The sequence below is a fragment of the Cryptotermes secundus genome, unplaced genomic scaffold (assembly GCF_002891405.2).
Source record: "Cryptotermes secundus unplaced genomic scaffold, Csec_1.0 scaffold836, whole genome shotgun sequence".
Classification (NCBI taxonomy): domain Eukaryota; kingdom Metazoa; phylum Arthropoda; class Insecta; order Blattodea; family Kalotermitidae; genus Cryptotermes; species Cryptotermes secundus.
The window spans coordinates 1,870,939-1,898,407 of NW_019729223.1; the positions used below are offsets into that span (position 1 = coordinate 1,870,939).

Consider the following 27,469-nt stretch of genomic DNA (forward strand, 5'->3'; position numbering starts at 1 on the left):
CTTTTTGAGAGAGAGAATCTGAAGAATACCACAGAAGACCTCAGTCAAAATAGTCGGTCTCCTGACTGCGACCAAAATTAAAGACCAATAGGGAGGCACACGTACAACTTAAACGGCATTTTGTTAGAATTCAGGGATCCTAAATCGTACATAGCAGTTAAAAAGAAAAAAAGATTTCAACTAATTCGCGGTGGCAGTACTTTTCCAACAGTGACAAAAGTGACAATGTTCTAAACATGAGACTAAAAGAATGTATGGATATTATAGCATGTAGACCCGTTACTAAGTAATGACTCTGCAGACAATGCCCGTTGTTAGGCAATAGTTTCCTAACACGCACCAATGGACTAACTAGGAAGCGTTGTTCTCTACACGGTCTGCGCTACAACTGCGTGACGCAACAACAGAACTGTTGGAAGCGATGATTTCTATTCGATCCGTGCCGAGGTGTTATGAGCAGGACAATTCTAGATTTCAGTTAGTTGTGAGCGTTGTGAGAGAGCCGCCGAACAGTTAGGATGTGGACACGGAAGCTAAGGCGCTGGAAGCCGTTATCAGGCGACAACCGGTGAAGATACAGCAAACTGAGAAATTTTATTTCGTGCTGTAGTGAAATTCAGAGTCTGTAAATTAGCGATAGCGCTATAGTTACTCGTAGTTAAGATCTGTAAGTTCGATATATCAAATTACCAATCCAAACCCTGTCTATAGTCACTCCATCACGTGACAATACTATGATTGAGGCCGAGGCTTTACTTAAAAGAATAAGTCTCAATTTAAAAGACTGGAATGACTTTAAAATTATATTTATTAACTGAAAAATCCCTGTATTACAAGATAATATCTCATTTACAATATTTCTTCTGTTAAGATATTTACAGAAGATTAATATTGAACCTCGGCGTATACAGACCACATTATTACGGTTAAAAGTGTCAAGTAAAAAATGAGAAATGCCTCGTCAAAATCCTCGTACCAATAAAACATTTCGTTATAAGGAGGAAAATGGACATAAACGTTAAGTTCATATAAACATAATTCATCAAATATATGATGAACGGATAGCAATAACGGCTGCAAAATTATATTCAAATACACATACCAACGCTATTACGCGCCAAACCATTACGTTCTTTTAAATCCATTTCTCAAAGTAAATAGAAATACATATAATAAGAATACTCCCCCTCGTTGGTGTCTCCTCCTTATCGTGGTGAGGGGGTTTGAGTATGCCACGGACCCTGAGAGCTATACCAGCGGTAGCGTAGCTACTGGCAGGGCCTCCCTTGCTGGACAGCTCAAAGGGTAGGCATCAGACGTAGAGAGACCCCAAAAACTGATGCCGGAAGCAGCGTCATCAGTAGCGACTTGAAGCACAGAACAAATGATGCTCGAGATGGTTCAAGTTCGTATAGCAACAGGCGTGACCAGAGTGGTTTGAACGGCTGCTGTACTGCGATGTGGAAAGCAAATGGAAAAACTACCACATTATCACTTTTCCTGGATAGTCTCTTTCCAAAAACAGAAGATCGCATTAAGTGGAGGAACTGTTTTGGAAGAGACTGTGGACCTGTCGTCTGACAGATTACTGATGAATGAATAATAAGAATACTATGAAGTGGGATTGTTTTAAAGCCTCTTTCAGTTGCACATCGCGCCTAAATGTAATGGGCTATGTAACCCTAGGCCAACTCCGATTATCACGTGCAGAAGAACTGTGCTAGATGCTGCCCATTATGGTGCAATGAGTACTTGTTTCGATGGGTTCAAAAAATTTCGCATATTTTTAATATTCTAACCTGCTTTCCTGAAGTGCACAAAAACAGCCCGTCTATAAATTCATAACAGATATACGATGGGGTACCCAAAAGAAACCGAACTAATTTTTTTGTGGGCAGAGCTTTTGTAGTACCACGTTTTGCCGCTATGAGCGCATAGAGCTAACATTCCTGAGTCGATAAGCCGACTACCGTTGCTTCAGAAGGTAAGGACTAGTTTCGGCAGAGTTTATAGTGACAACTGTTTTGTGTGATCGTCGTTTTTGCAATGGCCCGAACACATGAAAATGATGAAAAAATTCGTGAAATCATCAAGGAAGATCGACGATGGACCATTGAAGAAATTGTGGAGCTGTCGGGAGTGACTTGGAGCTCAGTTCAGCGAATTTTGACAGAAGATTTGGGAATGAAAAGGGTGGCTGCGAAATTCGTGCCACGACCGCTGACTGCTGAACAAAAAGAAGGTCGCGTGGAAGCATGCTGTGCTTTGAAAGAAGAGTCCCGAAATGATCAAAACTTTTTTTCAGCGTTTTGCTGATGTTGCTGAGGTGAAGGAAAAAAACGACGGAGGCGCTGTCAAGCATATCAAAAGATGAATTTAGACAATGTTTTGAAAAATGGAATAAAAGACTAGACAAATGTATTAGTGTAAGTGGAGAGTACTTTGAAGGGGATTGAAGGTTTGTGCTTAAAATTTGAATAAATAAGTTTAAAAAAAATAAGTTCGGTTTCTTTTGGGTACCCCCTCGTATATTGTACAACTGTAGCAGATATGTAAACAGATTATTAGTTTACAGCGGGAAAAGTCAAAGTCGACCTTTGATCCATTTTTAGATTATTAACGGTCCTGCATCAACAGCAAGGCCGATCACAGTTGCCACGCGGTCTAAGGCATGAACCGTCTTCACCCGCTGGAACACTGGGGTCGTGGAAGTCGTGGGCGTCGTGGGTTCCAGTCTCACTCGAGGCATGGATGTCTGCTTGTGTTTATTCTGTGTTTGTTTGTGCTGTTCTGTGTGTAGGTAGCTGTCTTGCGACGGGCTGATCCCCTGTCCTAGGAGTCCTACCGACTTAGTATAGATCAAGAAACTGAAATAGCGGCCAAGGTCTACAAGGGCTGTGGAGCCAGAAACAGACAGACAGGCAGACGGATCAACATCTGGAATTCTACAGCGTCAAAGTAGATGAGAATATGGCCCAAAATACTGAGCAGATAGGTATATATAAGAAAGCGGCAGTGGCCTGTTTGAATGCATAAGACAAATGCGAATAAAGAAGAGCGAAATCGCTAACGGAACAGGCAGTAACTCATCCGACATCCTAACGCGTACCTCAAGAATACGGGTCTAGATGGAACCGCTACACGAACCTCCTCCTTCTTATTCTTCTTATTCTTTATCGGCGCTACAACATTGCGTGAGTCTTGGTTTCCTCCATGGTTTCGTAGCAGTATATTTATCCGGGTTGAAGTCGTAAGCCCAACGCCCAACCCCCAACCTGGGCGCCCAGGGACAACACTTCGTCTTTTCCTTCCCCTATGACCGGGTGTCATTGGAGAATGCAAAGCTCCTCTCCACGATACGGTGGTAATCCTCGAAGAGGCCTCATGAACATACTCTCCGCAATTTGAAATAAATTTCGCATACTCGGATCACACACAGCAAAACATCACGTGAAATGTTACTATTATCAACCAGATGTGTTTGCTTTATGTAATCGACAGTACTATCTAGAAGTCTGTTCAAAAAGCGTTTAGGAGATGTTTTCAAAAATTTCCCGTTGTCAAATACAAAGAAATAACTGAACTACACATGACGTAGCATGTAGATATCCTAACACAATTTCATAATAAAAGTGAGAGTAAAACAATGGAACAGGAGGAGTTTCCCCAGATGCTTTTTTTCAATGTCGGGAGAACAATTAATGTGATGCAACCTGCAGGAAATTAAATTATATGTTGTTGCTCCTGATGACGTAGATGGTTTTACTCCTATTCCAGACTAATCTCCGTGGTTTTATTTTATTTAACATGTCTTCGGCATTAGGAAAGACAAATAACTGAGTGCATGTTTTGTAGCTTCTTCACCATGGGGAGCTCCGATCAACATCCCCAGTAATTAATCTCAAAAAACAAATGCCACCGGACAAAAGCAAAACATCCACATGAGATGAGTTCAATTGTTCTAGAGCTTCGCTTTAATTTATTATGGTGTCACATGTTTCGGAATTTCAACGCCCATTACATAATTCAAATATGTCAGATACAGAGCCTTGAAACATGAATAAACTCTGAAGAAGTTCTATTTCAACAGTCTCTTACTGAACACTTAGTGTACCGAGTTCAGCCATAGTCGATATACGTAATTCAATTTTGTTACCTCCATAGAGCAGTGTCCTTCTTGACAGGCTCATAATCGCTCACCTTGTCAATAAAGTCCTCTCATTTTGCAGATTACGAGTGTTCTTGATAATCAACAGATAATCGACAAATTCCCATATTTTATAAATTCCGAAGTTTCATTGTCGAAGTTGCAAGAACGCGACGATGAAACCTATCTTAATCTAATAGATAGAAGCCCATACTCTGACAACCTACCTGTATTTCATTAAAATCTAGTTCAATATTTCCCCACAATTTATACCTTTGCCTCACGAATGGTCTCTTTACTTCTGGTTTCTCTATTAAATTTCTGTTGTAACGCATTTGGAAATTACTCCAGAGACAATCGTGAAGATATAACAGAGATTCGAATGTATGAAATTGTATTTCATATAAAAAAGATGAAGATCAGTGGAGTACTTTCTCATTGCGCTCTTTGAAAACATAGGTACATACTGTTATGACACTTACAGCTCATCGAACTTGCAATGTCATTTTAATTGTTTCTTACGTGTTTTCCTATATTCAGAAAACGGTTGATTTCATACGTAATTAAGCAGTGAGAGCTGACATGCGTGAATAGATTAAACACTCGTTGTATTGTGAAAATAACAGAATTCCTGTTAACAGTTATTTCAAGAATTTTCAGTAATCAGCTTAACAGAACCAGTGATTTACAACTGCTTATGACATACTCAGTTTATTCGAAGGCCTTCCCATAGCCTACGGGGTCAAATGTTCTCACTATGAGTAATCAAATCTGCGTCCAAATATATACCAAGAAATCATGTAACCCAAGATCCAATGTGATTTCACTTACTGTCAAATTACTGAACATTTCTTTCTTACAAAAGTTAGTAGCATAAAGGAAATGCATCATTACGTTAATATTTCACAGTATGAGGGAACAATATAGGAAATTAATTAATGTCCCCCCAAAGGTGTCTCCACCTTGTCGTGGTGGTGGGGCTTGCGTGACTCTGTGACTTGAAGAGCAATGCCGGCGGTAGTTTAACTAACGGTAGGGTCATCCATGTCGGAAAGTCAAAGGCTAGAGTCCAGACCAAGAGAAATACCCTGGCCCTCCAGCTTGGGGGTTGGGCATGAGGCTAACAACCTCATCCTGTAAAAAGAAATTTCTTCACACACACCTAATAACCAGCCTCGGGTCATCATTCATGGATCATTACTGTGGTTGTGGAGACTGGTTGTAGGAGAGGCCAAGGCTCACTCAGGGCTGCAGCGCCGAGTGGTAGGTAGATAAAGTAAAACAAGTATAGGTATCCTTGTAAGAGGCCGTGGAGGCCCATAGGTTTGTGAGATGTTGAGGTTCCCACATTTTCTAGACAATCGGCACATATATGGCGGCAAGGTTGTCAGTCCTACGCGCTGACCACCCTTTACCCCCAAGAACATTCAAAGGATATTCCTGGTACTCATTTCTGTTAGAGGCTGAGTCGACCCCAGGGCCATAGTGCGGCTGGAAGGATTAGGTAAATTGAAAAAATTCAATCTCATCGGGATTCGACTCCGCGACCTTCCTGCTTGTAGTATAGTGCCTCAACCAACTGCGCTACCGCGTGCCGGTAGGTAGGTAATTAATTAATGACAATATTGATAAAGGTCTGTTTTCGACACTGTTCCTGGACAACTGAACATGGTTCACATGTTGTTTCTATGATATCAATGTCAATATCATCCTCTCATCTACGTCCAGGTCTCCTTTCTCTCCTTTCCCATGCGTGCGTCAAGTTCCGACCAACTCACCTTCCTTGATTTAATCACCATAATTAAATTAGGTAAAGAAGAAAAATTACAGAGCGACAGGGCCAAATGATTACAAACGTTATTGGAATTCACGTCCAAATCCGAAACTTTAAATTCTTTTTAATTAAATTTCAAGGAAAACAAGGTCTTATTATTCACTGTCCGTCCCTCTCTCTGTTCCGCCACTCAGCTCGGTGACTGGCAGATTTTCCTGATGCTCGGTGTGATGACAACATCTTTGACGTTCAACCTCAAACCGTTAAATCCCTATATGGCGACCGTGCGAACCTTTTGAGATCGAAGCACGTGTAGTACCAGTCATTGCTGATTTGGAAAAGTTTCGTAATGACTGACTTTTAAAATGTATTGTGACGTAGAGACCCGTTGTTAGGCAACGGCTCGATAAACATCATCCCGAGGAGACAGATTCTTAGTAACCAGCTTGTTGTTAGATAATGCCAATAACAATAAGCGACAATTGCTAGGCAATGGACGTGTTTTCTGTGGACAACGGTCCAATAAATTCGATCAACAAATTCAACCCGTGTGGAAGTGGGGTCGAATACCTCCACCGTGACCCTGCGAGTCGTAGGAGGCGACGAAAAGGGAAGTCTCAAATCTGATACAGTAAAATATGGTCGCGAGTCCCAAGGGACTCGGACCTGAAAAAGACTGCGCTGGCAAGGGCCAGCAGCATATACAAAAGACAGACCCATCCTCTCGTCAGAGAGAGCGCCCCACAAAAACAAGACCGCAACTGTCAACCAGTAATAAATATCTGGTCCTGTGACCCAGATGGTGCTCGACACCAAGACTTACTGACTGACTGACTGACCTACCGTCTGTTGCAATGTGACTTTGACTTTGACTCTAGTTAGTTCGGTTAGAGTACAGAGGAGTAGTGAATTAGTGTAGTGTGGCTAGAAGTCCAGTGTGTTCAGTCGAAGATAGTGATTTGTGAAATGTTGTAACAAGTTGTGTAAAGGTCCAATAAATTCTATCATCAAACCTAAAACCCGTTTAAAAGTCATGCAAACCCGTAATATGCGACAATATGTAAATATCCTAAAATTAATTACTGTCTAAAAGAGCACCAAAATAAGTAATAGACTGAAGCTTCTTTGACAAACAACTGTTCAATTATTTGCCAAAGAAGCTTCAGTCTATTACTTATTTTGGTCCTTCACGGGGATAACTTTACCTTTTACCTTGAAATAACTTCCTGTTATACCAAAAGTGTACTCATTTGAGTACAACATACATATACAGCACATGAAGTTTTATATGTACAAATAATTGTTCAATTATTTGTACATATATTTTGTGGCTGGCTTTTTTGTTTCTCCTCATGGAGCAAGAAAGTTGGCCGTAATAATTGCGCAAGTCAGTGCTGTTGCACCTATGGAAATTTGGTGCAAAATTACCTCTTCACTACTTCAGATACACATACGAATCGCTGATACTTCACAGGCCAAGTCTTAATCAATATCTGTAGGTATGAGTATAATCCAGTAACCGTAGCATACACTGTTCCTTGCTATAGTACGGACCTACGTGTACATAGTGCTACAGAATTTATGCGACAATCTCCTGTACATGACACATGCAAGAGTCTTGTTTAGAATATACAACTCCTATTACCGAGGAGATTATGCCAGTAGTAACACGCCTCCATACTTGGCAAGTATTCGTTTCGAACCGGCGCCAGTACATCGGTTTTGCTACTATTTCTCTTGGCGTTCCCTAATAATTTCAGGCAATAGGTAAACGTTCTGAAATAGGTAATTACAGCTTCCTTCCCAAATCACTACACATAACCATTTTCTCTTCTCATTCTATTCTGTATAAACTTTGCAGTCGACGCGTTGAATAACCTACGCACAATGGACAGACGCCTGTCACAGCATTCCTCTGAGATGAACAGACTACACATACGAATGAAGTTCTGCTTGCAATTCTTCGCTCCTGATGTCACAGTTTGGCGTGTCTCGTGTTCTTCTATATGAAGATCAGAATGCGCGGAAAAAAGAAAAGCTACTCTCTGAAGGTCAACTGAAGACAGGAAAAATGGTAGTCATGAAATTACGTCACGTTTGATCACAAAATTGCATCAGAATCACTTGATTACAGTATAAGCCGAGTGAAATGTAATCTTTCTGACCCCAGATCTAGCGCTTGATGCAATGTATTGGCTGTATTGGCCGATATTCTAATTTTGCTGGTATTTCAATCCTTATATTCAGCATTTAATAAAGGCCGTGGGGATCCGTTGCTCTGACCACGTGACACCCTCTATCCGCAAAAGTTGGCACTAACTTCGACGACAAGCGGCGGTCACTTGGTCGGTACAGTTCGCTTGCGGACTATAGGCCACGGAGTTATATTCAGCATCTAATCGCGCCACTGATCTCAATCCTGACTTAGTTAAATAATTCCACTTATACGAAATTCTTATTCTCGCTCGTCACCTATCCAAAATATCGATAAGCACCTACAAGAATGAACTACCTACGTCACATCATAAAAGTCAATAATCTATTCAGAACCAGTATGCTGAGACTAAAAATAAAGACCTTAAAGTAACAGAGATAAGACCATCATTTTGATCCCTACAGGATACGAATTTTACAACTAAGTGGCGATTTTAACTCGCCTACTTACGAAAAACACAATGAATCAAATCCTGAAATTACAGTATCTGCTGTCAATTTAACTGCACTTTTCCTGACCGTCTGCATAGCTAAGCGGTGTTTACGTATGGAGGAGCGTGGGGAGAGGTGGGATAAGCTCTTTGGATAAAACTCTCACTGCAAGCAAGGGTATAGGTGCTTGTTTACATTTGTGACAAACTGTTTCAGAACAGATATGTGATAGTTCTTCTTTGTTACTGTTTCGCGGTATAAATATTTTCCCATTAAGATGCATCATTCAGGCAATGCAGTGATACTTGGGGTATACCCGTGATAGCGACTTGGTCTAACCCGCGATATATTGTCCTAAACTGAACTCCTAAAATAGCAATTTCATTGCATATACACAGTCATGTATTCGCTTACACAACAATGAAAAATATCCACCCTGCAATGAAATCAGCCAATACCTAAATACTGAATCACTAATATATTATTACTGTAACACATGAAATAAAACACAAATTTAAGCAACAATAGATGTACGATGGGGCACGCGGTAGCGTAGTTGGTTGAGGCACTATGCTACAAGCCGGAAGGTCGCGGGTTCAAGTCCCGATGAGGTGGATTATTCAATTGACCTAATCCTTCCAGACGCACTATGGCCCTGCGGTCAACTCAGCCTCTAACAGAAATGAGTACGGGTCATTCCATGTGAAGTCATCCAGAGAGGTCGCTCACCATTTTTAAAAGAGTTCAAAATTTGTACACTTATTTCTACATATTTTCACACTCCAAAAATATTAAAAAAAAACTGTAATCCGCTCGGTTCTCCCGGTACAGCCGTTTTTATAATGCGAAAAAAAACGTTTTCGACTCAAATGGAGGTTTGCGTTATCATCTGTATCTCGATAACTATTGAAGGTAGAGACTCCAATGAAAACCTGATTTGTTCCTTATGATATGGACTACAAATCATTTCATTACAAGTTTTTACTCAACTCACTTCCTCTAGGTGTAATTAAGCTTAAAACTTACCTATCGATTTTGGGGAAAAAAGCTATTTTTCACCTTCAAAAACCAATGGGAGGGGGAAAGTATCAGATCTGTGGTTTATATCCTTTGTTTTCTCCTACATGAAGAATATAATGACATAGTTTTGAACACCGTACCTATTTTCCAAAATTTTCCAGGAGCTTCCAAACTTTTCTCTGGGCCCAAAATCGGCCATTTTTAACGTCTCATATCTCCGGTGGGGAAGCTCCGAAAATTGTTAAACTCATAGCAAATAATGCTCTATTCCAGAGTAACATGGAGTTAAAATTCCAACTTTGATATTCAACTAATAGCGAAGTTCTTATAATGCGAAGAAACGCGTTTTCGCCTGAAATGGAGGTTTGCGTTAACTCCCGTATCTCGATAACTATTGAAGCTAGGGACACCAATAAGAAACCAATTTGTTCCATGATATGGACTATAAATCATATGATTATAAGGTTGCACTCAACTCACTTCCTCTAGGTCTAATTAAGCTCGAAACTTACCTATCGATTTTGAGAAAAACGCTATTTTTCACCTTCAAAAACCAATGGGAGGGGGAAAGTATCAAATTTGTGGTTTCCACCCTTTGTTGTTTCCTACATGGGGAATATAATCACATAGGTTGAACCCCGTACCTAGTTTCCGGAATTTTCCAGGAGTTTTCAAACTTTGCTCTGGGCCCCAAATCGGCCATTTTTAACATCTCATATCTCCGGTGAAGAAGCTCCGAAAATTTTGAAATTCATAGCAAATAATGCACTATTCTATAGTAACTTGAAGTTAAAATTACAACTTTTATATTCAACTACTAGCGAAGTTGTGGGCACTTTCATGACTTTTGGGACACACCTTGTATATGAACACTGTCTTGTTTTTATCACCCACCTGGCGCCTACAATAGTACTACATTTTCTAGGAATTATATTTTATTTCAGAGGCTCAATTTTTATTCCTCTCTTCTTCATTATAACTCTTACCACAACTTCCCCAACCCCCTCTCATATTTGTTAAGCTTTCGGATCTTACTGGCCTTAGATTGTTTCTCCCTAAGTACTTGCTCATCAGAAGGCTCTGGTTAAAAGAGGTGAAGCTATCCTTGTAATAGAACGCGAAGGCCCATAGGGTTGCGAGACGTCGAGGCTCCCACATTTTCTATACACAATCGGCTCACAGATGGCAGTAGGATTGTCAGTCTTATGAGCCATGCATCTCTGATTCGCATGAAAGCTTATACAGTTTATTAAATTCATCTCGTGTCTTGACTGCCTAGTGAAGCCCTCTGCATAAAGTTCTCACGAAAATTCAGTCGAATCATATCTATCTCAGAATGCTACCCACCAATACCATCCAGCCAGGTTCCTCAATCTACTGAAGGGCAAGTTCTCCACCAATCAGAACAAAATGACCAATGGAACTGGCATTCAAATCAGTATCTACCTCCTGCATTCTTACAATTCATTCTACCAACTGCAATTTGGCATCTTGTGAGAGTGCAATCGGACACAACCTCTTGTGGTTAATTACTTGGCAAAACGTAAGTTTACTTTCTTCACTGTCTGCGTGGCTCTAATATTTATCAGCATAAATTTTCTGTGTTCACAAAGAAATATCACACACCTTGCTCATCTGCAGGCCATCCACTTGTAATTCTGGATATGCTTTAGGGCATCTTGGAGATTGGTACTGCCACACTTTTCCTTTTGTCCCTACTTTAGTCTTTCCTTCATCCTACTGATTTGAAGTAACGATAGACCGAAGAGACACACTCTTCCCTCATGCGGCAAATTGAAATTATTATTATTTTAGCTGCAAATGGGTTTCTACCTGGTGACAATGGTACTACGAGTACAATAAGCCACAACGTACAAATAACACACATCACACAAAGTAACACAGCAAACAAAACTACACAAACGTCAAAGGACACGCTACACACAATGAATACAATAAAATAACTTGCAACTACAACAAATACAATTACAACTACAATTACATAAATTAATATTAATGAAAAATAAGCATACTATACACAAAACAGCAACAACAATGAAATATATAATGTCATGAACTGATGCACTCACATTTCAGCATTCCCTTCAATCCACTTCACCACACTTACGCACCCTTCACACCCTCACAATTTACTTCTTTTCACTTCACTTCACTTCACTTCACTTCACTTCACTTCATTTTTAGATGATTTCCCCCACACCTTCACTTCGCCTTATTTATCACTTTCTTAACCCTTTTCCTAAAATTACTTGGTTTACAGGAGAGTCCCTAAAGCATCTGCAGGTAGTTGGTTCCAGAGCTGGATGGACCTATTTACAAAGGAATATTTTCCAATATCTGTCTTTTGCTTTCTGCTCCTAATTTTCCCATGATGATCGACCCTGCTCAGATAGCATGGTCTTTGTAAACTATCACCTGTAGCCACCTATAGCCTTCCAAATCGTTCTCCCGTGTACGCCTTGAAGACAGGATATATGCGAGCTATCTTTCTGCGCTGTGTCAAGTTTCCCAGTTTGAATCATTTCTATGATATGCAAATTAAGGCGCTATTTTTTTTGCACCCAGTCTAGCGCATTTATCTGTCCCTTCCTATAATGATCCTAGCACGCTACCCCGTATTCAAGAATCGGACTTACTAGTAATGTGTAGGCTGAATTTTTACTGTTATTATTTCCCTTTGTAAGAATAGGAATGACTTAGCAGACAATACAACCTCATGAATTGGCTACCCTGGATGGTGTTCAATTCGGTATCATCGCCTCCGTTTATGAAAGTTAAATGAACTATTATTCCTGGTTAAATACAAATAGCAAAGCTCACTTAAATAATGCCGAAATACCTTTAAAGCCAAAAATATTACCACAAAACCTAGAGATTTACCATCAAAAACCTCAGACTTAACCTGTAAAACGTACCTCCATGATATCTACTGTCCCATCTATTATGACTTCTATCTTCCTAGCTAGAAACTTATATTTACAAAGGTGATTTCCAATTCAATATAAATGTGACACAATAAAGCACTTCTTTCATCTTTTTGTAAAACATACAGCAGTGTTTCTCAGACAACTGGTAGAAATAAGCATGCCTCAGCGGAACGACAAACCTATTCGCCAACTATCAGTGGAATTTAACAGTTTCTCTTACTCAGCGAATTCCTTGATCGTCAAGAAATCACGAATTTACCGAGTTTACTGTACTTAGAGTTGTATATTCTAAATTTTCATACACAAAACCATAAATTCACAACCCATTCACTCACAAACCTCCTCCGGAACACTTATTATAACTTTCGTCACCGTCCGTTCTCCATAGTGCCAGAAACAAAAGCTTCTCATCCATATGAAATAACAGCAAAATTGTTGTTCCGTATATTTCAATTTTACATTTTTTAGATATCAGATGGAAGCACGTGGTTCTGACCTGAAAGGTCGCATGCATTCCCAGATTTCATTAGCTGTTACTCTCTCTGAACGAATTTCTGCCTTTCAAGGCAAAACATCGATACTTAATAGAGCACTGCGCCCTTAAAACGTATGGAGGGGTGGAGGTATAATTCCACAGTTCTTAACCTCAGCACTGGATGATTATTTGTGGTCAGCTTCAATTGCCAGCTGCTTCATCTCCAGTACCTGTTGTATAGGACGCTGGGTGTGTCCCAGGGCCGGCCTGAAAGTGATGAAAAGAAAAAATACCTTGTTCCCGCCGGGAATCGAACCCCGATTCCTTGGTCGTTGAGTCCCTTGCCTAGTCACTATACCGAGGCTGTCCTGCTTCCTCCTACCTTTTATTAATAATAATAATAATAATAATCACCACCAACATATGTAAAACCTACTGCTTGAATCTAGATCCCACATTATGAAAGTTTTAAGAATGGATTGAAGTATGGCAAAAAGTGAGCTCAAAACATATCGCATTTCATTTTGGTTGGGCAATTAGGCTTATCACTATACCTTTTGGATTATTACATATGTCTATCCAATTTAATTATCATTTACTTAAATAAAAACGTTCAAAATGTTGTACACAAAAATAAGATTAATATTTTATTGCATGCATATTTCTCATATGATGAGTCTTCAAAAGATACTTCATTATCTCTAAATTATCTAAAGAGAGCACCTAAAACTATTTCTGAACCATCAGTTATGGTCCTTTGACATTTCTGTCCTCTGCCCACCTGCAAAAGATGAAGGAATCTCTTCTGCAGTGCCAACATCCATTGTTAACTCCTAATGGTATAACAAGAGAGGACCTGCAACAAAACGTGGACTCCAAATCACAGCAAGGGCCAAATATGTCCCATATTCACATATTTGTACGCTTTCTAAGTAGCAAATATGGTAGGTTTGCAAAACCTCAATTTTGGATCCTGTTAGTCTTGAAGACAAACATGTTACCACTAGATCACCAACTTCCTTTCATCTAAGTGCAAATCTCAATACAGATCCTCTCCTTCATGTTCAGAAATCAATTACACCTGTAATAATGCATTACAATTTAAAACATTAGAAGGAAAACTGGCACAACTAACGCTAATCAGCAGCCACAATTAGTTTAAAAGTTCAATTGCTAATTCAAATGGAGAAGCATTCAGACTCTCACAAAATAGGAAAATGTGTCTGGAAACATACTCCTTTACCCAACATTTCACAGCTCATCATGGAAAACAACAGAAAATTATATTTTGAATGGTCAAAAAAAATGATCAGCATTTAAATCTGCATATTTTCTAAAATATATTACTACACAGTATTTCAGTATCATATCGTCACGTGTCCAGGGTTCCATGACAAATAATTAACGGATTACGGATGTTTCTCCCACCTCAATAATTCATAACGAAATCCATCTGAAGTTGATATTTAAAAGGGATGATCAATGGTGCAGCATTCAATGACAAGACCTGTATTCCCAGTTTCCTGGAAATAGGCTAATTGGTCCTAATGTTATTACAGGGGAGGAGGGGCACACATGTACACAGGTCTTCTCATGGAATAAAGAAAGTTGTCCTATACCTGGAGTGAAAAAAAAGACGTCTTCATGACTTATGAACAAACTGCAATTTAACATAATTTCATACCTGTATAATATCAGCTGAACAGAAGATACATACCTAGGGTCATAAGTCAGTCATATATTTATACATTATATAAATATCATGTGAAGTATATGGAAATGTAAATAATTTGCACATCTCTCAAAAATAAGTATTTGCAATGATAATACACATGTAATACATTATTGGTCAATGATTAATTATGAGATATTTATACAATTTACACATCATAAATTCTTACATCTCCCACTACACTCATACCACAGAAACATATCAGTCTTTTCAACCAAGCCAACATACCAGAACACCATCATGTTGACAATATAACATGAGCAAGACAAACACTTATGTCTGCACACTTACAGAATGGACAATGCAAAAATACTTGAACATTAAAAAGTTAAGAGATGGTACAGTGTTTGGATCTTGTATAACCAAAAGCCAACCCAACAAATATGAACACATGCACATGTCCACCTGTATTTATCACATAACATATAACATGACATCGATACTTAATCCTTCCATTCTCCTGGTCATTGCTGGTGGTGAGACCAGATTACCATATCTGACCAAGGTCAAATCAATAACAAAACAAAATATTTCTCTTTAAGAATACACTTTGACAATATAGTTTTCCTCTGTTGCTATTTGATGTATGCAGCTACCCACTGCAATCCCATGGATGCATGTAGATTATTTGTTACTCATTTTTTTTTTGCTGTGAAATACCATCAACCAGCCTCTAGCATAGTGCACAAAAAAGGGGGCTGGCCTAGCAGCTAAGCCAGTAGCAGAGATAATGGTAGTATAGTAGTAGTGTTACTAATAATCACACAAGTTCCTATATTTTATTCAATGCAACATACATGCACCATTTGCATGGCTGTACCTCACAAAATTTCAGTGTCTTTATGCTGTGCTAGTAAACACCGAATAGAAATATTCATGAATTATGGTGGTGATGATACCATAAATATTACTTGCAGAAACTGGCACCCATCCACTGAGACAGTACAAGACGTTTTTGTATGGAAAACAAGGCAAGACTAAGACCACCCCACCTCCTTCCCACCTCATAAATAAAATATAAACAGTTATACTTTATATATATATATACTTCAAATACATTAAATAAGTACACACTTTATGTTCTGTCAAATTAACATGTCTCATCTGATAAGATCACCCTTTTATCAGAATATTTTATTGTAAACCAATCTCAAATATGAAAATCAGTTCCAGCATTTGCCGATTTAACCTTGTCACACAGACTTTTCTTTTGTCAATGTTACATATGTCATGTGTAACACTTTCAAACACAAAAGAGATGCAGATTTTAAAGGGTTCTGACAATGGTATATAACACTCGGAATTACAGCATTTTTGACTTCGTCCATCATCCAATATTCTAAAAACTAGAGAACACAACAGTTTGGAAACTGAATCTGTTTCCATCCTCAGGTGAGTGGAAGACACCTACTCTGTTGAGTCCCTCAGAAAGAGTAACCCAGTAATTCTGAGAGGATATGGGGCACTTTAGAAACTGTTTAACCTTTAAATATAAATACAGGCTTGAATCAAAATTAAATATACATATACTGACAACATAAGAGGAAACTGAGAATACTAAAAGCCCAACTTTTGACCAAACTTCAACAGTGGCTTCACTTTTAACAGTGCATGAGTCCCTCATTGTGTGATAGGAGACGCACAGTGTATATATGCATGTGAACAATTCAATCAGTCCCTCCAATTGTCAATCTACTCATTTCTGTTATAACATAAAACTGACAAAACAGAAATTAGAAAGGGTTCCCTCACTATAATCATGACCATAATAAATCAGATATCATAAAATTATTAATTAATATCAGCAGTTTAAGGGCATTACTTCAGCATTTAATACACCTTCATCTTGCTAACATAAAGCAACTAATAATATCTTGTTATTCAGTTTAATCATGATTATGACATACTGGCAAGAAAAGACTTAGAACCAGATTAGCATGAGTCAAAACTACACAGAAATTATGCCAAACTTCAGAGTCAACTGGTTAGCATTCCTGCTTCATAAATTGGGTCCCAGGTTCAAATTTCAGCCCAAAGACTGGCTATCCTGTCAGAATTCTCACAGCCTTCCTCACTCTCTCTAGGTAAATGTCTATACTGTACCTCAAATTAGGCTACAACAGCTTGACACCACAGAGTCTGAGTTCCTGACAACATGATTAAACACACCATAAATAAAAACTATATATGAAATACACACATAACACACATCCACTTCAAGTTGTAGTAATCTTTACGCTTCAAATGCTTGCTTTCTACATTAACACAGACATTCTTCTACATATAATTATCACTAGATTAGTGTGCTTCCACCCAAAGGAATAATTCAATTAAATCCCACAGTCAAGAACAGTGACTGGTTCACTATGGGAAAAATACTATAACAACCAAGAAAACATCAATTTTATGACAGTTCAATCCTTACAACTAGTTCACACAAGATATTTCACATAAAGAGCAATCGCAGTTTTTGAAGTACATTCAAACTACTTACCAAATTCACCCTTTGAAGCCTAAAATTCATCTAAATATTTAAGAACTTAGTCCCACCCCCGTCACAGAAAATAAAATGCATCTCTATTACAGAGACCAATCAATTAATTCTGCTTAGCAAAATAATAAACACTTTTTGTGAGAATTATAAGATACCCATAAATACACTGCTATCTGCTATTCTTTAAAGGGTTAACTCCTTGCATAACAGAGCAAAACTTGCATACTTTTAGCCTATGCTAAACATGCCTATTTATTCCATGACATAAAAATTGTAAGCTGAACTTGGACACATACTAATCTGGTTGATTACCACAATACAGTATGTGGGTGTATTTTCAACAAGTACTGTTTTAAACTCTGGCATCAAACTTTTGAAACCTCACATAAACATCTACAAGTCACTCAAAAATCAGTACAACTCCACTGATTATTGCAAATAAGCTCAGAAATAAAGTTGCTGCAAATAAAGCACAATCTTCTATTTTCTTTCCAACAAAATAGTTATAAAAAGTGTAAACAAGAAGATTCTTACATCATCACCTTACATAAAAAGTTCTGTATACCATTTTCTTTTTGTCAATTACAAAATGTAAGCATTTTATGATTTCTGCCCAATAATTGTAATTTATAAAAACTACAACAATTCTCAATTCTCCCACATTATTAAGATACAAATATCAAAACTCACCAGCACCAAAATTCATGTTAGTCATTAAATATCAAATTTACCACGATTACATACATGTTTAAGAATAAATTAAATGAAAACTGTGTCAAAGGAATTAATCAGTTGCAATGTATATTATTTAGTAAAAACTATTACAACAGAATAGAGGGAGGAAAATTACACATTTAAGTCAGAAAATACAATGGAAATAAAACTTCTCTTGGGTTTGAGGTAATGGTGTTGAAGCCACAGTGGGAAAAACCTCAGACAAAAAATGTTTACATCCAAGTTACACAGGAGTCATGTAACAGGACTCTATTGCACACTCAGCAGAATGCAGCAACACTAAAATAAATATCATTGAATTTACAATCAGGCTGTTTAGAACATTATTGAAGTCCAACAGCTACAGTATATGAGCATTATTCAATGACTACTTTTATTTCTAGCAATGCTGCAATAATTGCTAGAATATCTTATGTGGGAGTAGAAGCAGTGCTGATTCCACTTTAGTACAAAGTCTTATTGCTAAAACTTGTATTATTTACTTTATACATGTCGCCACTTTCCTTCGGGTGGGGGGAGGGCAAAGCATCTGGAATGTGAGGCTAATAACCACTTTCATTCAGCTAGCTCTAAGGTCAAGAATTTGCAGAGCTAAACCCCCAGTCCACATCCACCTTTACAGTGTGTTGCTTCACTAAGACAGACACAATTTTACTTTAACTGAGTATTATAGTTAAAGATTATTTAACACTGCATGAACTGTAGGGTGATATTGTATATGTATATATAGTGTCAAATGAGTTCAGAGGAAGACTATGTAATGAACTGGAATGAAGCGGGATGAAATTGTTGTGACCTATTTAAAGCTAATACTAACAAGCATTTGCACCAAAGTCTCAGTTTTTAAGACCTGAACATGTTTCCATATGGATAAAACAGACAGCTGCCATTCTCTCAAAGCTGCAGAGAGGTAAATTTCAACATGTAAGCAGGCATATTAAGAATTGAAATATCAAAGGCAATCCATATCCGATATGACTAACTGTGCAATCATGAATCTTTCTTCATCTCTTATTAAGTAGTTTGTTCACCATTTCAATAGAAACTACACCAATATTTAAAGTAAATTCGTTCTTTCGCCAATATTATAAAATACTAAATAAAACTTCTGTGATGAAATTCTGAAGAGCTTTCAGTATAGGCTACAGCACTGACTTAAAAATTCTTTACAGTATATTTTGATAATGAGCTTAATTTTATAACAAGTTTCATGAACTTAGTTTAGTCAAAAAAATTGGAATTAAATCATGTTACTGGCACCTTTTAGGGCAGAGTAACAAGAATAAAATTAACACTAAGAAAAGACTGCAGAATCAAAATGGACCAGAACAGATCTTTCAGTGATGCAGCCAATACTAACCCTCTGTTTTATTGTGACCTTTATATGAATTTTACATCTGATAAGGCAAATTTTACATAATAATTTTAAAAATGTACACTCTATTCATGAAATATATTTGACACTATAAACTATAATAACCATATTCAAAAGAAATGTTCTCTGATTTGTAAAACACTCCAGTTCCTCACAATGTCAGAATAGTATTGCCATTATCCGGTATTCAGCAAAGTTCCTTTGACATACCATTCGGCTTAAATTAATTTTGAACTGTACAACTGCTTTTAATCAAATGTCAGTATGACCAAACATTCATGTAGTGCATACTGGTTACGTACTGCACCATGCATTTGTAAATATTACAAAACTATCTTAGAAATCAAAATGTCAACAGTAAGGCATTTTAGAAGTGTGCCAAAGAAAGGCGCATTATCTGTAGAAAGGAATAAAAGAGTTAATTATGAAAGTAATAATAAAGTATCCGATCATATATACAAACACTGTTATACTTTTATGCATTCATTGCATTAACAACTATATCACAGAGAATTCAGTTTTAAATTTCTACCAACTAAAGAGTGACATTATCTCATTCATGCACCTCCAAGGATACAATAAATTAAAAATAACTGGAAATCATTATTATACAACACATCTCTAATATAAGAAATTTTGCAATTACAACAGAACAGATCCCAGATGTGCAACCCAAACGTGATGAACACTGAGGTATATCAGTTGTTTAAAACAAACTGAATGAAATGAGAGTCCCAAGTAAACAATCACATAGCATTTAGGTCAGGCTAAAGATTAAATCTGAGTGTGTTAATCACCCTGTTCATCCATTTAGAAAACTGTCTGGACCAAAAACATTTAGTGTGGTATATTATTAATACACAGCTGTCATTTAAGTGTAACATCACTGCATTACTGCAAAAATATCCAAGATAAAAATTATATCTATGATGTGATATGCAGGAAGCACCATTTAAAATTCCATTCAACCCAAACAATAATCATGCTCTACAGCACAGAAATGGAATCAGAAGCTGTTCCCCTCACCTAATGGGCCATCCCAACCTTTCTCGAAACAATCAAGTCAATGTCATCATGTTGCTACCACTTGTGCAGAAGCTCTGCAGTTGCAAGCATGGATGTTTTCACAAGCAAAACATGTGTTCATCCTCAAACATTAAAAAGCGCTGAAAATGTCTGCTGCCATTAGTGAAACATTTAATTATGCACACCCCGGCAAGGAAGTACTCAATAAGACAACAATATACCATCTGGTAAAAAATTTCTAGACACAAAAAGTGTTTAAAACAGGCAACAAATCCATTCTCAAAGAGTTTTGGCAGTTGGAAAGCTGTTGAAAAAATGAAAGGGACAGCTAGTTTTAGCCCACACTGCAAATACAATAACAGCATTATTGCTGATGATCACATTGTTGGGCATGGTCTCTGGCCACACCAACCTCTGCAAAGCATGAAGGAACTAAAACACACTAGTGTACAGGTTGCTACACACCAAAATTGGCAAATGCTTGTCTCTGAGGTGGTGGTGGACATTTTCAGGTTCTACTGTTAAAGATGTGATCTAATTTCCCATGCATAACAATAAAAACAAACAATTCATCTGTCCTGTTATACTGATGTCACCTGTAAGCTTGCATTTACTGTTGCAGTTTGGGATGCATTTTAAATGGATCATCCTGCAGTAACAACCAAGCTTATTAATAGAGAGTGCATCTGGGAAACTATCCAGCAAACCAAACCAAACCAAATGGAGATCACAGGAACATCAGCTCTCTGCGAGGCCTAACACCCTCCACCATCGCTATACTGCTAACAGACCTTTCTTTCTGGTTCATATGTGATGTGTAGTTTAAGGGCTGGTAGCCCTGCCACATGCCTTAAGTTACCTCATCATATCTCGGAACTGCTCCAGCTCATGTATGCTCGTGGATAATCTACAACAAAGAATTCTACCATTACATTCTCCCATGGCAACATGGCCATATTTGGTCTGAAGGTCAGTTGTGAACCTAGAGAACACCAACCAAACATTAGAGAATTCTTAAAGAGCTCTTGATCTTGGCATGCAGATAGAATATAGGCCATGATGAATGCCTACAGAATTCTAGCAGGAAAGCTACTCAGGAAATAGCTCTTGGAAGATTAAAGAAGGGATTAGAGAACATTAGGATCAGTCTTTGGATAACAGGTTGCAAGGACAGAAAATCGAGAAAAATTGCTCAGGATCATGTCCAGTGGCAGGCTCTGGTATTTGTGGTGTTGAGCCTTCATGTTCAGTTACCACAATTTTAGTTGCATTATCCTGACATTTATATTACTCATAGTCTGGCACATTGTTTTGAAGGTAATGAGCATAATGTATACATCTCTAACGGGCCATAAAAATATAATTAATTCTAACCATTTGGACTTTATCCATCGTCCTGGACGATCCAGGACGATGGATAAAGTCCAAAAACCCAATATATCAGCGTGTTATACACCATCATCAGAATCCTTTAGTATCTACTTGTAGAACCGGTATGGACCCGGTATTTACCCTTCTTTTAGAAAATTAGAACACCTGAAAATTCAGTTAGCGAAAACCCTCAATCATATAACTTTCCTCAGGAGATGCAAATCTCAGGGTATCATCCCCAAAGCCTTCTCTGTAAAGACGCCCTTCAATAGTCGACGGACCTCCAAAATTGCCTTACGTGCCAGCCAGGCACTTCTTAGGGATAGGTTACACTAACATTAGTGTTTTTATTAGTTATCTTAAAAAACAGGACGATGGATAAAGTCCAAAAACCCAATATATCAGTAACCATTTCTAGTCTAGCAGAAGCAATTCTAGCTGAAGGCACTTTCACAAGATGGAACATTATTTCCTGACCTGAAAAATTTCAGGGCTTAGTATTTCCCACAGTCATAAAATTCTGGCTCTGAAGCAGACAAATGATGGGGGAAGGCAAATAACCACACTGGATCCATACATCCTCAAACCCATGAGGTACATACAGCATGAGAGCCAAGAACTTTATCTATACACCAACATATCCCTGATGTAACTAATTCTTTAACTATATAAGTGCACTGGGTTAAGGGACAAAGATAATATAATAATGATTTATTTCTTAGTTTTTACTGCCAAGCATACTGCTCAGCCAATACCAGTGTAGTCAGAAGTGGTTCACATAGATTGAATAAGTTACAAATAGAAGTTGCGAAGCAGTCAGACTTGTTTCACTTGAACTGAATAAGTTACAAATGGGAAAAGCTACGAAGCAGTCTTACTTTACTTAATCTTCATTTAACAACATTTTCAATTGTTTGGATCCTGTAGCCTTGAAAATATCCAATATTTTACACTGTGGTACCCTTTCTTAATATACACGTGAATTACATTCAATATTGTGACGTGTCGCGCTAGCTGGACCCCCCCCGGAGCTGACGCGCCGAGCAGAGCCGAAGTGAGCCGAGCGGAGCCGAAGTTAGCTGAGTCCCAGCGTCCTGGTAGCTATGCAACGCGAGTCAAAAGCGGTGATGTAACAAGGCATGAGGTAACAGCGTTGCTAGGTTATACGCAGACACTGTTACATGGCATGCAACGACGCTGTTGACGCGGGTAAGCGGTAACAGCGAACGGCATATAAGCCGGCTGAGCAGCAAGCGAGAGCCAGTGTGTGATCAACAGTTCACCAGTCAGCAGTGAATGAGTAAAAGTGTGATAATCAGTGACAGTTTGTGATAACTGAGAATTAATTGGGAGTGTGCAACACAGTGACACTTGTATAGCTCCCGTACTGTGAAACGTGTAGTCTATTGACAATAGCATGATTTGATTTGCGAATAGGGTTATAAATTGTGAAACCCCACAACATTGTCATAATTAATTGTAGCCGTTACTTGCAGGTTGTTGAATAAACCAATTAACCATCTCTACGGCGTCTTCGAAACACGTTACAATATAAAATCAGCATCGTCCAGATCGGATAATGGCAGGCCTGGTTTAATCCCTCCCTAGTGGGGAGAGGCCTAACTTTTAGATTATCGGCATGTTAAAACTTACATTAACCCATATTTCAATACTCCCTCTAAATGCTCTACTGAAGATAGAGTTTGAGTAGCTGTTATGTTTATACTTATGACAAACTATGCTCTTCCCTAAATGATTTCAGACAAAACTGACAACAGACATGGTACTCACCTTCCAAATGCATTTATCAGTGCGACAATCTCACTTCTCTCTAGCTGGAACTTACTCTTGTTAACATGTGTCAGATTCTGGCTAGCAGGATCCATTCCATCGAACTTGCCTGAGAACAAAATCTTCAGCGCTGTGCCTAGCCCATGGATCTGAACACACAGACAAATAAATTAGCACACTCATTTTACATTGCACTGGATCACAGTACAGATCCCTGAACCAACCAACAACTCAAGCATTAACTGTTCAGACACATATTACTCCTGTACAATAGTCTTACATTCATTGTTTGTTTGCATGTGGTGTGATATAATAATTTCTGGATTGTATATTTTTTCTTACAGACAACCATATTTATATTCTATTCCAAGTTCATCTCTTGTCATCTTATGCACTAAGCCCATCAATTGCACCACCGCTGGAAGCATTTGCAGAAGTATGTGTTTTGAAATCAGTAAATGCTGCCTTCAATTGTTCTTCCATCATGATGTTATTCAATTTCCTCTTCTGAGCCAACTGGAGTTCCATAAAAAAGATAAAGTCACACAGGGAATTGTGTGCATCTCTTTCCTGAAGGTCCTGGTACATATTCACACAATTCAGCTTTTGCTCATCAGTTAGCAGCGGATGCACGAATTCTGTGGCAGTCCATCACATGTTCAGAATCCAAGGCATGACCGAACTGAGATTCCCTCCTCATCAGCCAAGTCATGAACAGTGACTCATCTGTTTTCATGAACAAATTCCTTGATTCATGCCACATTTTTATCCACACTGCTCTTGGACAGATGTCCGAAACACTCAGCATTATTAAGTAATGTCACTGGAAAACGAATCAAAAGCTAGAGTTCTACTCATTGTCTTATCTCCAAAACTGAGTTTTAACATCTCATACGTTTCTATGCCATTTTTGCCTAATTTGAAGTAGAACTTGGTTGACTCACTCTGTTCTTTGAAATCTTGTATTTTTTAACAAAACGCAAATTGCATAGGGTATAAACACATAATCTCACAAGGTGTTACTTCTGACAGATATAAGATAAAATTTTGAAATGAGTAGCAAATGACTTTCGGGTTCCATAAAATGCTGGGAAATTCTTGAGTAGCTGCAGAATTGGTGGCTCCTCCAGAAGGGCTCAGCTCCATGAGTGAGTGAGTGAGTGAGTGAGTGATGAGTGCGTGAGTGATGAGTGTGTGTGTGAGTGAGTGAGTGAGTGAGTGAGTGAGTGAGTGAGTGAGTAGCAAGTGACTCAGCATATTCTACTGTACCTCCATCCAGCTGAGGAGTTCTATCCTAAATGGAGCAGTGTCACATTATGAAAGTATTAACTTTCACATGTAAAAAACTAAATGTAATTTCACCAAGTGCCTTATAATATTCAAGGATGCAAGAAGAAACACACTACTGTCTTACCTGCAGTTTTCCCCACAGCTTACACTTGTCACAACCGACACAATCCATGATGCGGGAGGTGTTACGGAAATGTTGCCGAAACTCCTCCTTCAATTTTCGGGCCTGCTGTCCACCATTGAACATAGTACTCTCATTGAAATGGTCAGGGAAGGACCTGCCCAAAACAATATATTATCAACATATTGTATTTCCAGTTTCACATACAGGATATCCCATAAAGAGTGCACACATTTTAAAGTTTTTTGTTCAGAAAAAAACAGAACTAGGAAAGTACAGTTTTCACCACATGAAACAGCTATTCAAAGAGTTTTTCCAGATCTTTCCCAATTTCCTGCACTTAAACCTGAGTTCCCTTTGTTGATCATCTGGCTGTTTATTTTCTTAATAAAGTTGTTTAAAATCATTCTTGGACACCCTGCATTTAGAGAACAGAGCCAGAAACTTGGACTGTAAAACATCATATAACAAACCTTTGGGTGATGAGTCAGTTCATCTGTTAGTCAAGCAAACACATACAAAGCTTTCAATAAGTAAAAATAAAGTATGTGATTGCTATATGCAAGATTAAGGTCATGTTCAATTTCTGTAATCAGGTAGTACTAGAGGGTACAATAAAAAGGTCACAAATTCAGAGAAAATCTTAACTTATAACCTCATATCTGGTCCCTCTTTGAATCTGAATGCCAACTTCATGTTCTTATTTCTCTCATGAAATGATTTAATGTTCCTACTGAAGTCGTTCAATTTAATTTAGTGCTCAAATTGAACTGTTAAGTGCAAGACTTGGAGTAAGCAGCTTATAAACAACTGACACTTATATCCCTGTGGCACGTAATAGTGGCGCCATAGTGTCGCTGTTATGTGAAGCAAATATATATATCTTATGAGTAAAAGATGCCGCATAGCGTTTGCAATGTTACACTTTGCAGCTGCAGTCTAGCGAGGTCGCAAGAATCATTGAGAATATCGCTGGACCAGCGGTTTCAAAGGTGTAATTTTTAAGAAGGGTATTGGAGGGTTTAAACTTGTAATACCGCCTTCCTTTTGAATGACCGAATCAGAAGCAATGATGGAATATATCTGCGAGGGTGGGAGAATTTATGTCCCAAAACTCAACGATATAGTCCGAGCTTCTAGGAAGAGTTCTCATTCGGTCATTCCTACGGACAGACGTGTTTCAACATATGATAATATTAAACAGTGAGTAAATGTAATGCGTGTCATTCCTACGGACAGACGTGTTTCAACATATGATAATATTAAACAGTGAGTAAATGTAATGTGTGTTGGCGTAACATTATTACCCTTTGTCTCCTCATGATCCAAGACCCGTATAACGACCCCAAGAAAGAATTTCATTGCCTACCAGAACCCCACCCAACAACAGAAACCAAAGGGAGACCGAGCGGTAACACTATTTGTTTGTTAGTATTAATTATCATCCTTCTCAGTGTTAGACTTAATGATTCCTATTACAGACTTACTATTTCAGAGATCTTACTTTTAATACATTTTACTTTTAGAAAGAAACGTGGGTGGAGTTAGTGGTTACTGTGTGCACCACCTGTTTTTATATTTTAAAAACTCCGCATCTTCCACATTTTGTCCAGAGTGAATTTACATGTTTCACAATGATTCTCAGAATTTACAGTGAGTATTCCCCTGTACACCACTAACCATTTCATCTTCATACTGCGGATGCAGTATCTTCTATGAAACAGGAACTGAATTCTTAACTAACAGTCAGATGAATTCTGCATTCAGGTTATCAACTAGCAAGGTCACATTTCTGTGGGTGTATGACAGCCAATTAGCACAAGCTGTTCCATGGCAAAAGCTGTCAGTTTGTAATACACAAACACTGATAACACTGATCACATAAACCACACTATACATCATGATGTCGGCATTAGTGACCCAGCTTCACATTCAGGGGGTATCTAATTTTCTTGCTGACTGCAGTTCTTTCAGGGTTAAGTTCCTGCAGAACATAACTTCATTTTGTCTTATGTCTACCTGAACATTTACAATTACCTCCTCATCTTTTGAAGTGCTATATAACATATAAAGCTGACACAAAATCACTAATAATAAACTAATAAACAATACATAATTTGCATACAATCATTAGGAAACATTAAGACAGGAAATATTTTGACAGTGAAGAACAAAATACTTCTGAGTGCTGGCTCTTTTACTGCCCCAACATTTGACTTATGTCATGTTGCTTGTTCTGGTTAACTTTGTATAGCAGTCCTTGAAATGCTAAGAGTCACTTAGCTGGTCAACAAATTCCTTGCCTTTTATGGAACCCAAAGGTTAATTATGATGTTCAAAAGAGAAAACCATTGGTCCCTACCTTGAAATACGTAGCTGATTCCAAAAGTAAGGTCTCCAAAGCACTGGGTAATTTTTCGTGCGGCTGTTGGCAACCCTGTTGCATTCGTTGCTTCCCCCACTCCCCCCAATACCACCAAGCATGCGCGCACGTAGCTAGGACGCTCAGTCTTGGCACGGTTGC

General features: G+C 38.3%; 1 protein-coding gene across 2 annotated transcripts in view; it reads right to left on the reverse strand.

Annotated features, from left to right (window-relative positions):
- Window positions 1-14,683: 14,683 nt before the first annotated feature.
- LOC111865543 (ero1-like protein) overlaps window positions 14,684-27,469 on the reverse strand; it is a 28,867-nt gene continuing 16,081 nt past the window's right edge. For both annotated transcript variants that reach the window (XM_023853668.2, XM_023853667.2), the window contains exons 10-12: window positions 24,949-25,102; window positions 23,535-23,683; window positions 14,684-21,279 (exon numbers count right to left, since the gene is read on the reverse strand). In XM_023853668.2, coding sequence (XP_023709436.1) covers window positions 21,228-21,279; window positions 23,535-23,683; window positions 24,949-25,102 — 355 coding nt within the window. In that variant the 3' untranslated portion in view covers window positions 14,684-21,227. The remainder of the gene's footprint in view (window positions 21,280-23,534; window positions 23,684-24,948; window positions 25,103-27,469) is intronic.